The sequence below is a fragment of the Nyctibius grandis genome, chromosome 4 (genome assembly GCF_013368605.1).
Source record: "Nyctibius grandis isolate bNycGra1 chromosome 4, bNycGra1.pri, whole genome shotgun sequence".
In the NCBI taxonomy this organism is placed as follows: Eukaryota; Metazoa; Chordata; class Aves; order Nyctibiiformes; family Nyctibiidae; genus Nyctibius; species Nyctibius grandis.
This window is the reverse complement of record NC_090661.1, coordinates 5821100-5835700: the sequence shown is the minus strand read 5'-3', so window position 1 is coordinate 5835700 and position 14601 is coordinate 5821100. Positions and strand designations below refer to the sequence as shown.

At 36.7% G+C, this 14601-nt stretch overlaps 1 protein-coding gene across 1 annotated transcript in view; it reads right to left on the bottom strand.

Annotated features, from left to right (window-relative positions):
- The window catches only part of LUZP2 (leucine zipper protein 2), a 194057-nt gene that overhangs the window by 63412 nt on the left and 116044 nt on the right, over positions 1–14601 (bottom strand). The window contains exon 6 of the mRNA XM_068399738.1: positions 2252–2314. Within this exon, the coding sequence (XP_068255839.1) occupies positions 2252–2314 (63 nt within the window). The remainder of the gene's footprint in view (positions 1–2251; positions 2315–14601) is intronic.

Sequence of the window (14601 nt, the reverse complement as noted above, 5' to 3'; positions counted from 1 at the left end):
CCTGTTATTTCATCTACGCAGCAGGAAGTGCCCATAGCGCTGTCCTCTGATCTGGACAATGCTATGGGATATATTCCACATCAACTAGAGACCAATGAGAAAACCTTAACCAACTTTAATTGTTCTAGGAATTGTGCTTAAGAATATAAAGAGTCTCTGTAACATACAAGGTACCCAAAATGGCTATTGAGGGATCTAAAAGTTACAATTAACATATCACTTATTTCCTAAATCACAAACCTGTGAAGAAATTAAGAGTTATGGAGCTAAATATATTCAGGGTGTGATATAAATGACTCAAAATTACTTATATGATCTGTAATTCTTTGTGATAAAATTTGGTTGTTTTGTGTTTTTTCTGCGCTTCTAGAGAGAGGACTTGCAAAACTGACACTTTTTAGTGCAGTCAGCTGGGTAAGATCATCATTAGACACAGGCTGATAACGATCTCTAAACCACAGCATTTGGGAATATGTCCCTGGCACGTGCTGCGCTCTGTGTCCTGGGAAGCCTGAGGTTTGCACCACCCTGCCTTCCTCTCTCCAGGCCTCTGAATTTTTGGAGAAGAAAACCTGGCCATATAAACTGTATAGGGTCACAAGCAGGCTCCCATCTATGCAACTGGACAACAAGGAATCACAGGGCTCACTAAAACGGTTTGCATGCAGCCTGAGAGAGCAGATCAAAGCAGGAGCTTACTGGTAGGCAATTCTGTCCATGAAGGGTATTTAATCTAATAACTAACAGGATACTGATTTCACACAGTAGTTATGCTGGGTGAGCATAGTGCTTAATTAAAGAGCAGAAAATACACTACGTTTCTCTAGCTGACACCACTTAACTGGCAAAACGACAACAAAAAAAGGATGCTCCTGTAGCATCTTTGCTTGTTCTGAAGGCACTAACCCACTTAAAAGCCACCAGTTTGCCAGGATGATTCATAAAGTCTGAGATTCTTAAGGTTTAAAATACACTCACAATCTGTTGCCTTGAGAGTTAGTTTATTTTTCTGAAATTCTCTGACAGCAAGGCTGTCACACTACACCAAGTTTAATTTAATCTTTAGGCTTGGCCCTTAGATTTAAAGACATTTATGTTGCAAATATTAAAGAAGACATAATCAGGGAAAAGATCTTCAAGTTAATTATCAAACATTCAAGATGTTCTGCAGCTAGGAAAAACAAAGTTAAGAAAGAGAGGAAAACAGAAAGCTATGTTGTACACACTGCCATTTTTTTAAGCAGTAAATAAAGGAAGAAAATATATTTGTATTCATATACTGCACTATGTTTGAAAGCAACAATAGCGATATAGAAAGATAACACAGATTTTGACAAGCTAGCAAAAAACCTCTGGAAAGCCCTATTATTTCCTGCCATTGAGGATTTCCCAGAAACAGCGGTTGCAGACCTTCAGTTATGCTAAATAGCTAATATAACTAGAAATCACTACTTTGACCTCGTAAGTTTTGACCTCTAAGTTAAAAGTAGAGTCTTTAATGAAGAAAACATGTTCAACCATAATTATGAAAATTTTAGTCAAGAAGAAAAGTGTTACGCTTCTGTTTCATTCTGGCAAGGTGCAATGATTTTCACAGAAATTATATATGCAAAACAACATTACTAAAGTCATGTAAATGAGTAAACCAGATTCATATACAGTAATATCCTCTTTCATGAAAAGTTAAATAGCTAAAGCGACTGCTCACACGAATTCAGTTATTTGTACATTTATATATTTACAAAAAACTAGGGCTTTTGTATCATCAACTATCTTTGCTAGCTTGCTTTTCAGTAGAGGGGAGATTTCTTTCCCTATATGTCATAAAGTGGCCCCTTTTTCCTTGAAGTAATCAAATATTCTAGGACTCAATAATAATAAACCTTTCCTATCTCTGTAAGTTAATTTCAAAAAAGGCATTTAGCTATTCCTGTTTTAGTCTAGGCATTGAGATCACAGAAAGGAAATCAGTTTTATGTATGTTACAGATGTATAATATACATCTACAGAGCTATATATACTTTTCAGAAGCATGCCCAAACTATATTTTATTTGTCTAAAACTTGAGTGTGCAGCTCGCTTTCTAATACATTTGTGTTGCTTCTAGTGAAGTCACAGAAATGAGTTGAGACGAGGAACACTCACCATACATACATAATATATAATGTATACTAGAACCTCAATACAAAAGACTTTGGTGCAAGCTTCTTTTGACTATGTTAGATTTAGAATAGAGAGGAACCTTGCTTACCTCCTCTGCATGGATACCACAAAGCTTGTTTCCTGACAGGAGCTTGTTTTTGAGGCTTTTGTTCTGAGAAGGGGAAAAAAATACAGTTTTATTACTGAGAGTTACTAAAATATTAAGGGACCCTTTAAATATTTGATCATACTGGTTTTGTTTTACACATGGATAACACCTTCAAGTCACCAGCAAAGACACAGATAAGAAGACAAGATAGATGCATCATGGCACGATATCCTCTCTTACAGAATTCTAAAAGGCTATGACTTTGCATCAAAAACTGCTTTCACAGGAACACGATTGCACATAGAAACCTTCCAAAACACTCTAGCAACGGAAAGCAGTTTAGATTGGATATGTTGAGGTAAAAAAAAGGAAAGAAAACACCCTCTAATCCTTACCTGGTATCAACTGCATAGCTCAATATAATTTTCAGTAAATCATTATAACAACTGAGTAACAGGGCCAAGATCTCATCTCTAGACCTTGATGATCAAATTCATGGGGTCTTTTTGCTAAATTTCATAATTTAGAACTGCAAGCAATCAAAAACTTTAGAAGGTTAGCTACCTCATAGCATTTTGCCCACTCAATATGCTTTTTGATGTACGAGTTTTAAATGTATTACTTCTCATTTTCAGGGAAAATAATAAAGCTTGATAAAATGAATTTTCAATAGACTGGTAATTCTTTCTGCATTCCTCACTCACATTATCCCATAATTGACAGTCAAGGGTAAAGATTTCTCTGCAGTACAGACATCTTTCAACACTGTTCAGAAACACAAGTATTCAATAAGCAGATCTTCATGTGCTGGACATAACATGCTTACATGAAAAAGAAATGAACACCAAAACCAACTTCTCCTGTGCTAACGAACTGTAAACACACACACAGAAACCTAGCCCACCGCATTTCAGAAATGTGTATTTATTACAGAATAGCAATATCTTTCTTGAATATTGTGCACAAGAACAAGTCGACATTAGGGAAAAAAGGGTAATTCCATCCAGGACATCAGTTCAAATGTAGGTCCACATCCCACTGAAACACTGGAAGCTTTATTTCCAGAATCAGAATCTTGGAGTTTTTCTTGAAAAAACCTTTCTTATTAAAGCAAATGCAAAGAAACTAAAATTCCATTTGAAACCTCCTTTGCACAATTCCAGAATAAGGAGAAGATATGACATCATTTCACATGTTTCACTGTGGCTATCTACTGTGTGCCAATACACACTACTGCAAAAACAATAAATAATTTCCAGCTGTTTGACACAGGCACCCACAGTTCTGTAATGGAATAAAAAGGAATTTGGGTGTTACTTTGAATGAGACAGCTCAGATTCTGCCTCATAAACTGTGATTTGCAAAGGGCTGGGTGTGTGGGGAGGGAGAACAAATGTTGCTCTCATAAGTCTCAGAGCCGATTACTTTTTGTTCTTTATTTGAAAATGATGATGTAGCTCATCACAGAGCAGCACCTTATTATACTAACCACTGCAGAAATACAGAACAAGACACCTTGCTCTACACAAAAGGAACTGGGTAGCAGATACGAGATGAACAAAGATAAACCAAACAGAAACCAAAGAGATGAAGCACACCCAGCACATCTGTTGCTCACCAGGGCTATATCTAAAGAGCTATGTTGTACTGCGATCACACAGTAGATGTGATTGGTTTCACATAAAAGATCAGCATCACCCCTTGGGGTGGTGGCCAAACAGATGTGCCAAAGGCACTGCTTCATTAGGAAATTGCACTTAATTAACCCAGGAAGTCAAGTCATCACTTTGTTTTCACTAACCAGCTTCATCATCCTCCAGTCCCCCTGCAGCCTGTTGATGGTTGGTTTAGGTAACAGGCTCTCCATATTTCAGAACCAAAGTAAAAATGAGTTGTAATCCTTACATTTTTACTCATTTATCTTCCTCTTGCCAAGTATAAACTACTGTAAGAAACACTTCTACTAGTACATTAACAGTTCACAAGTAACTTCTAGGTGTGCTGTTTTGAGGAGGCCCTGCAGCAACCCAGAATGTGAAGAACAGATTCCTCGAAAGGACAAACATTATATTAGATGGTTGTCACAATTTATACATTTTGTGCCAAAGTAGTCTGGAAAAGAACACAGTTCAAAAATTAAACTTGATGAAAATATTTTAAGTTAGGAGGAGAGGGACTCCATTTTGGACATTTACCCAGGTTTAACAGGATTTACTAATCCTGCCTCATTATCCAGTCTACTAGCAACAAAAAAAAACAACAGGGTTACCAGAAGGCAAGCAAAACAGTCATGATTTAATCTGCACTTAATGTTTTTCGAAACGAGAGCAAGCATTAAAGGTTACAATTATCAAAAGCATAAGTAGGAGCTTGTCAGACATAGATGACAACTTCTTGTTTATAATTTGAGTGATTTTATGTTACTTAGCAAATCACATGTCACTGTCAAATATAGCTTTGCATCCTGATTAACAGTGACAATTTTCTATAGCAGAAAGTGGAATATACCAGTAAAAACATGTGAAGTATAACAGAGTCTAACTTGATCAGGATTCCAAATTAAATGTTTCAAAATGAAGAGTCTGATCAGGTACCTACTCTGTAAGCTTGCTAGAAAGGAGCTATTTAAAGTTAGATCAATTAATCAGGGACATTTTTAGGTTACAAATGCTTATCAGGTCAGGACAGAAGTTCTGACTTCTAAATCTTAGATAAGGATTCAAGATGATATTTCTTATTTTCCTATAAGCATCCTTCAATGAACAACAACAAGAAAGTTAAATTGACTAGAATTTTATACAGTGTTTGTTTCAAACTTTTTTTTTGTTATGATGTACTTTAATGGAAAAGGTTTTTGACATTTCAAGTTTAAAAACCAATATAAATTGACAGAATTAATTGTCTGTAAATATGTCTTTAATAGCCTCTTTTAAAATTATGTAGAATAAAGATTTTAATTAGGCATGGCCCTTTTGATTTAGAGAAAGGTTACCATTATATTCAAACTAAATATGTATTTTAATGTATTTGAACATCTTGGAAAGCTTATAGCACAAACTGTTAGCTGGACTGTTTGCATGTAATCATATCATTAAGCCAAGTTACTGTAGCACCTCACTCGTACTTTACTAAATCTTTTAACTCATTTCCACGAGTAGTTTCAGTGCATCCCTAAATTCAGGTGCAGAAAACTGCTGTCAGTGGTTGCCACACGTGCAAGAGTCCTGTTGTCTATTCCACATGTGCAAGAATCCTGTTGTCTCTTCCCATGCAGTCGATTCTTACTGTCCTGGTACCTACACTCAAGAAATAGTACCACACGCGAATACAGTGTCTATCAGTGTCCCTCAAAAAAGTGAGAAGTCTCAATGACAGCTTGTCAGATTTGTTAACATATTCTTCACAGAGCTTCCATGCTGAAAATAAACAGCTTTTTGCCTCATTCCTAAATAGATTTATCAGTCAGTTCCTGGGCATTTTTTTCTCCTTTCCTCTTATACTGACATAACTTTCACGGTTTTTTTTTTGAGTTGTGATTTTATTTGCAATATATGAGAACAGACCTAACAGAAGCCTAATTCACTATATGAATATTGACAGCAACCCTATATTTAGGTTGCCTAAAGATCTCCCACTGGTATAAAAGCACACAGAAGAAGCTGTAGCATCGCAGTTGCTTTGCCTGTGTGCCTTTGGAACGTGCAAGGAAAAAAAAAAAACCTTGGTTGCTGGCTAGAGGGGTATATATTCCTTTCTACTGCTAACTTTTGAAAATAATCCCTTTACTTCTGTCATTTATTCTCCTGAATCGAAGGTCAGCAGCTGGCCAAAATAATCACCCAGCATCTGAAAAGATGTAGCCATGTTATTACAAAAGCAGCAGTCCCTACTGTGACAGACTGATCACATCACCTCTCCAGAGAAGGGGGAGAGAGGGAAGAAAAAGAGATACGTTAACACCTTAGCATTCTTAGAAAACAAAAACCATGATGTGAACGGTTCTTTCTTTTCATATTGTTAAAGAATTTTGCTAACTTTTATCTCAATAAAATTCAGATCTCCTTCCCTCTCCTACTCCCTACAATATCAATGCATAATGGCAGAAAGGTGTGACAGGGGTTTTTTGTAGCAATTTTTTTTTAAAGTCCCATCTCCCTGTTAGAAAACTTGGACAAAGACTTAAAAAGAAAAGCACAAACTATACACCTAAAAGCTCAAAAGAAGCACTTTTACAGCTGAAGTTTTAGTTCCTTCCTTTTCTGCAAACTCCTTTTATTAAAATCATTAATTATACAGCTACATATTGTATTTTTCATAATATCCCCATCTCATTTAGCATATACAATAGACACCTCATGAGGCATGAGTCACGGTTTATAGGCATTGTTAAATGTGACAAATTACCCCTGAGTCCAGTTTAAAGGGGTTTATCATCATTGTAAATCTGAAGTTAAGAGGATTAACATTTAACTGATGTGTCATATATTCTACTTCCAGAAGGGTAAAATTATGCCACTGATGCAAAAGTCACAAATTTTCAGATGCCATTTCTTGAAGTAGTTTATCTTGACCTCTGGCCACACAGATGAGTGCTTTAATATTCTCATGTTTACGTTTCATAACTCAAAACACCCGTATTACCTCTTTGAAATAGCATCGGGATCTCAACCCAGGATGAAAAACCTATACATTGTAGACAACATCAGTACAAAACAAGTTTAGTTTGCTTGCTAGCCTTTGAAAGCACGAGGGCACAAGGTATGTTCAAGGAAAGAAAATCACTTTCTCTCTCAGAAAATTATTCCCAGCAATCAACTTCAATTCAGACATTTTATCTGAGGTCTGACAGCAGTTGTTTGCTACGTACAAGATAAAGTTGGCTCTGCCTCCCCTTGATGAATAGCACAAAGCAAACCATGCTGAGCCCCGGCTCATCACTGGAACATTTCTCTCTTATGGGCATCCTATTAAAAAAAAAACAAACACCACAAGCCAACAACAAAAAACCTCAAGAACAACAACAAAACCTGGACTCTGCTCAGCAGGAGTGTCAGGGCCAATTGCCAAGATGAACTGTTTTCTCTCTCCTGTTAAACCAAAGCAGTTCACTGTACCCTTAAGAGGGAAATCAGAAGACAGCAACAGACCAAAATCAAATATCTGGGCTTATCTGATATCACAATGTATTGGTACCCATTTTGCTTTGGACATTAGCTTTGTATTTCATGAGGATGAAAAATGTCTTATATAGCATGAAACGGTGCAACAGCTTTAATCCCAGCAAGGCTGGCTCAGCCCTTCATCTTTCTGAGACAGATAAATTGAGTTTGCTGCACTCTACTATGTGAGGTTTTTCAGATAAGACCTTAAGAACTGCAGTTCTGCCTTGCCTTTATGGTCAGCGAAGACACTGTGACTTTTTGTAAGAGGAGTTTGCCTTGATATTCTTGAGGATGTTTGGGTCTCTTTTCCCCACAGTTTTTCGGTAGTCAGGTGTGCCATACAGCTGAAGGACTCTGCTCCATCAATGTATTTTAGTACTGACGATGTGTATATGAACTGCACACTTTTCAGATCTGTCTGAATCTGAACTCAGAAAGCACCATTGTCCTCCTAGCTCTGAATTCCTGGGAAAAGCCCACTTTCACCACAGTCAGGCTTCAGCCTCTCTGTGCCCAGGAACGTCCTCCAACACCTCTGCTTGTGATGTATTTAGGAGGCACATGCAACACCCAGAAGGCACATAAGAGCAAGCTTCCCCAAACACACAGTATATGTTTCTTTCCTCTTCATGTCTATCCCTTTTAATACTAGTGGATGCTATTTTTTTCTTCGTAATTTCAGGTAATCCAGCTGAGTTGAAGGAGTTGATAAGAAACACATGAAAATCTTCTATCTGAGCTTTCAGCAAGAGCTGTGTTTTGGGTGCCACAGGACAAAGGTACAACTCTTTAGAAGCACACTATTTCCATGAAGCCCCAGGCACGCAGGGAAAGCAACAACACAGTCTTGTAGTGAACCAAGAACAGAATTTTGTTGTTTAGTTGAGAAGTGCTGTGTCCACAACTTCTTCCAAACATTAATCCAGAATAATTTGTGCACCGGGGAAGCACACAGAGAAAAGGAAGGGCAGAGTCAGAAATATATCTAAGCATATAGAGCTTTCTCCTGAGAAAAATGGGTTTTGTTGATATCCCTTCATCTTTGTGCATATATGACAATTATGCACAGTGACAGCCTAACTTTATACGAAAGTCTCCGCTCTAGCAAATAAGCAATTCCCTACCTCTGAGGCACAGTATGTCCTGCAGTTGTGCCCCATATAATCCCACTGTGTAAAAATGAAATGCAACGCTGCTATCTTCTATCTGTGCTTTATCAGCTAACATTTACCAGATGATAACACAGACAACTTCAGGCACCTGCTTCCATACGCACCGCTGCTACTCAAGCCCACGTGAATTTTGCGTGGGTGCCCTCTATTATTGCTGTGCACCACCTCCAAACCTCTCCATTAAGGAAGTTTTGTTTGCTTTGCGCTAGTGAAGTGGCACGAGGCTGTCTGAAGACATCTCTTAGCTATGGCTACAACCACGGCTTTGCTGCATCATGAAACAATTGCTACAACAAATAACACCACAATGTTAAATGACCCAGAGTAAGGAGATATAGAATAATAATAACAATAATAAAAAGAAAAGTATACATTTTGAGTATTTGGGATTTTTTTTCAGTCTCTATCTCTTTCTCTAAATGTAATCGTGAGAAGGTAAATATATATATTTTTAAAGTTGTAACAAGCTAACACATTGCAGCATGTTGGATTGGATCCATTACAGAGAGTAAATTTTTAGTCACGTTCCCACCTGATCTTGAAAAAAAACTTGGAAGTATAGTACAGAAAAAAACTGTAGCACATGCTGAGATTTGATTCCATCCTAACTGTGGAACAGGTCGGCGCATAAGTGTGAGCCTGCCTACCACTCAAAGAGAAACAGCAGCTATAGCTAAAAAATGCATTTCATCTGTTGCATAACAATATTGTTATGCAAATACAAAGTAACTCACCTTTTGATCTATCCTCCCCCATGCACATGCTTTTTTTCTCAGAATCTTTCCATATATTTCAACTTTTTAATGTTTCCACACAAAGTCTAAACACTGGCTTCTTCATAAACACTCATCCCTACAAAAATTAATGGTTTAAGTGGGATTTGTGTCTCTAAAGCATAAATCATTGATAACTTGCATTGAAAATGTTTAATGTTAAATGACTTAATAGGAAGCTTTAATTTACTGTCTAGCTGCCACATGTGCCATATATGTAGCTCTTCTTGTGTCTGAGACTTAATTCAGAACACAGGTAAGTAAAAGAGTATCAGACTAGTGTGAGATTATTCTCCCCTGCCCAAGATGAAGTGTTTAAGTGCTCTTCAAAGGCAGTTGGATTTAAGACATTTTCCACCCTTGTTAGTCACTGACAAAGCATTAGCATTCTGAGCAGGATTAGAGAACTGCTGCTGTGTTTTAAAACTTTAACATTTTTACAGAATAAGCCAAGATGCTGGTTTTCTGTAGCAGTCTTTTATATTAAAAATGTATGATGAGATCTAAGGAATCAAGTCACTTTAGGGCTCAATCATTCGTGATTGTTATTAGAAATACTTGTGCTCTGAATTCAAGAGAAATTCATAATGCAGTTTCTCAGTCGCCAGCTATCTGGCAGTCTCTGGGATTAGCTCTTCTTCAGGTAAAAAAAAAAAAAAGCGGCTGTAAAGTTCTTTAAAATTCTGATCAAAGACATTAATTTTAGTAACGACTACTGCATTTAAACTACTATTTGCACTACATTTAAAGATGTGGCATTTCTTTTTCATCCCTTTAACCTGTATTTTGAATTGAGTGTCACCAACTCACAATAGGTTTTTCTCTACAGCTCTCATCTAAGGTGAGATTTATTTTCTGTCCAGCCCTCACAATTAGAATCACTTGGAGAACGATGCTAACCCAGAACGTGCTCATGGAGAACAGTCATTTGGGAGCTATCCTCATTTCTTCTGTTTCCACGTGGAGTTTAGAGCCTTCACTATGACCTGTAAGCAGTTTTGTGTCTCCTTGCTATCACCTTCATACACCAATAAAATAAAATTAAAAAAAAAAAGCACCGGGAACAGATCTGCACTGTAAAAGGAAGATTATAGTACACTGACGCTTCTATAATACCTGGAAACTTACTTTACTCTTCCTTAATCCAAAGCTTTTCTTTTTATCTGAAATAACTGATATTTGGCAACTTTGCACACTTGCACCTGAACTTTCACATACACATCTGAGTATTAATATTCTGTCAGAGTTTGCAAATAGAACAAAAAAAATTTTTTAAGAAAAAAATCACATTCCTGAATGACTATTATTGTTTATCGGGTTAGGATGCAATATCAAATGTTGGTACATGCAATCTTTTTTATGCATGTTTTAAATAGTTCAGTGGGGAAAAAAATTCTCTCAATCTCTCATCACTCAGAAACAGTGGGTTTTTATGCTACAGCAATGAATCAGTGTACTGGACCAAGTATTCTTTTTTTCCCAGGGTGTTTTTCTTTTGGTTTGCAAAGGATTAGGGCAATTTATTTTCCTTATCTCTGAGTAAAGATAGCTCCTTATAGGAAAATGATACACAAAAATATTTATTGGTCCGGTTTAATTTTCAATTACTACTTTCCAGTCATTTCAACAGGACTTTGTTATGGGAAAGCAAATGCCATTTCTAGTTCTTTCTATGTCAGATATTCTAATTAAAAACATAGTAGTGTATTAAATACAGAATCCTATTTTACAGAATCTATCTCTGAAATGAAGGGTAATTGCCTATGCCACGCAGGATTATCTAGAGAAGAAACCTGACAATTCTTTGATCTTTCCCTTTGGTAGAGGTGGCTGAGTCCCCTGCGGATGGTTTGTAGGATCAGTAAAGCAGAACATCTAGTTAGGTAGATGTTCGCCTGAAGCTCTTTTCATTTGTTTGACATTTGTGAACAGAATGGTGAAAAGAAGCTGGTGCTGAAAAGAGCATGCTGAATGTGATCAAACATGTAAATGAAAATAATCTAAATATAAAACGCGTTTCTGACTTTCAAAAAGCCAAGCTCCTCTATCATTGGAAAAGTGAAGGGTCACACTGGTTACATTCTGTTCTACAACTTCACTTTTTCTGCTGTACCAGCAGCAGGGGATGAAATGCTGCATTAAGCATATTTTAGATCCTTGCACATTTGCATCCCAGAACTGTCAACATCTGTCTTAAAACATAAATGGCATCATTATGAAAGGAGAAGGGCAGGAGATGACTAAGGAATACATTTATGCTGCTCTCTGTGGAGTCATATCACTCAGGTTTGCTTTAATATTAATAAGGTCTGTCTCCTGAATTCTCTCAGTAGCAGTGCACCAAGTATTTGTTGTTACACAACTTTTTGGCCAATATATTTAATTTTTAAAAGGAGTTTTGGAAGTAGAATCTACAGACATCTAAAATATACATCAGCTGTTTTCAAGAAGCTACTACAATATCTTTCGATCAGGAAATAGATATCCCCTAGGCAGTTTTACTGGATTGATTCACATCTTAAACATACTTCCAGAATGCTGTGCTCATTCAATATACTGAGAGATAAGTACCTACATAATAGGTACTAGATAATACCTTCTTCTTGCCTCTGTCCTAGTATGGTCTATCCCCACTTACAGAATACAAAGTGATTTCCAGAAGTTTAATAATTTTCACTTTAGGATATTTCAGCACTTTCTAAAATATTATTTTAAATTCACAAATTTCATGCAGGCATCATCACCAGTGCTACACGCTTTGGAAGATGAGACTCTTGTAAGGGCAGAGTTTGTATCAGAGGCAATGCAATGCTGGCTCCATCTTTGGAACATATGAAGTAGAAATGAGTTCACATTCTCTTACATCTTGTTAAGCAAATCATGGTAGCAATTTGTCACAATCAATATATGTGTAGCAAAAGAATAAGCCACACCCACGTGTCTTCAAAACATCAGAAACGTAACCTAAACACCTTCCACTGTCCTACTATATCAGCTGCAGACAGCCACACAAGCTCTACCAAAGTTTGAGGCTGGCAGGACATGAGATATCTTCAGCCTTGAAGTGACCTGGTTGCATTAGCAGGGAGACTGTGCTGTCTATAAGCAGCACAGAGTAAATCAATAAACAGCTCACTTAATAACGCAAATGTAGGCATGGGACAGTTTTCATAGGCAGTTAGGGGTATTCTTACTCTACTGGCACAGAACTCTAATCAAATCATCATTAATCTTTAATTATTTCCTAAAAGTCATTCAGCAAGATGAAGAGAAGTCAGAAGTAGGATCTAATTCAGAGGACCCAACTGACATTTTTTGAGCTATTAACACTATTTCTTCAGGAATCATTGACCTACCCATGATAGTGAACTTATCTTTTTATGCCAGGATCCCTCCTCTTGGGAAGGGAGGAGGAAAGGGGTATATCCCTAAGCTTAAACTAAGCTGTTTTTCCATGTTATTGAAGTGTTTCCCCCTATTTAAGCTCAGTAAAGCAAGATAAGATATAGATACTTCGTATTGGGCTCCTAAGGGTTCTTATGAAAAAAATCAAAAAAAGGCTCTGAGTACAGCTTAAACTTCCTTGGTTTCTAAGAGTAAACAATGTACATCTATAAAGTAACTAAATATTTTCAGAAAAATAACCCAATAAATAATATTGCAGTGAAAAACTGAAGAAGTTGAAGACCATCATAAGAAAAGTTCAAGACAACATTTCTCAGTACTTATAAGACAGCCTAATCAATCAAGAGGTCATGGGACATCCTTCTGCTAAGAACATCTGGAATAGATGGTGATCTGCCTGGTCATCTGCTAATCAGTCTGTATTTCTGACAGGAATATCTCCTTTTCATTAATGTTGCCATGAATATGGACTTGAGTGAGTATCTCAAAGTCAAGGGAGGGTTTCAGTAAGACTTGGAGTCATGCCCGAATATGGTAACAATTTAGTATTACAAAATAAACATTTTCTTAGTCATTCTTAGGAGTATTTTATGTGATAATGTAAAGTTATTTGAACTTATTCCCACAAAATGTATTTCTCTGTAGATAAACTATCACATTTTTTCATGTTGATGACTTGATTCAGTATTGATGTTCAGCAAAGGACAAAGGGAACTTGTTGATCATTTACCTCAGACAGTATATAATTAAACAATAGAGGTTGTACTATATAACTGTGAAATTACACAGACCACAATTCTGAATTATATTAAAAAGGACAAAGCCCCAAATATTTAAAGCATCAAAGCACACGTGTTGTTTTCCACTCTGAATCTCTGCCCAACAGGCTATAGCATTTGGCAAAGACATACCTCCAAAATTTGGCAGTGAACTGTGCCTACAGAAGAAAAGCACTTGCTTCCTTTTTCAGAAAAGTACATTAGTAGTACTTTGCGATATCTTTTAATCCACACTGAAAAGTAAGGCAGTATTCAAAAGAAATCTTTTCCTCTCTAACCAGTCTGTTAGTCTTAACTGTTATCTCCTGGCATCCTGCTTTTGTGCACATTCCAAATGTCATCTATTATTGATAATATTCTCTGAACACCTGCATTGATGTGCAAGCTGCAAAAAGTAATTTGCCTCAAAGTACTGGGGCCATTTACTGTATTTAAACGTCAAAAAAATATTCTGTAATTCTTGATTAACTTCACATTTTGTTCCATATTGTTTCTGCAACAAAAGAAGTTTCAGACTGCTTGATACCAAACATTCCTCTAAATCTATTTTCATAAATCAGGCCATTCAGTTCAAGTTACTATTAACATTATATGTCAGAACCTCAGCCATGAGTCCACCTATTTTGCAATGCTTCACATGTTGAATTAGCATCTTAAACCAGCATCTTGCCTTTCTTTGACATACTTCCACCTTCCCAAAACAGGAGAAAATGGAGAATATGTTTCATTCTGATCTATTTCAACTGTCCTTTGATCATCTTTGACAAGTCTTGATAAGACCAAAACCCCTAAATTTTTAGGGAAATTTCCAAATTAAATGCGCTTCAGCCAGTCTACTAGACTATCTTTACTTTCGTGAGACGTCAAGTGTAAATGTACACATCGTATTTTGTAAATAGTAATGTATGGAGTTACACTGCAAATGCTGTAATAAAGAAACAATGAATTAGGAGAAAGAACAAGCTTGTGATATCAATTACAAACTGTATGCATTCAACTCCATACACACTAGAAGGAGAGGCTAGATGGGAAAATCTTTGCCTACCTTAACCTCACAGA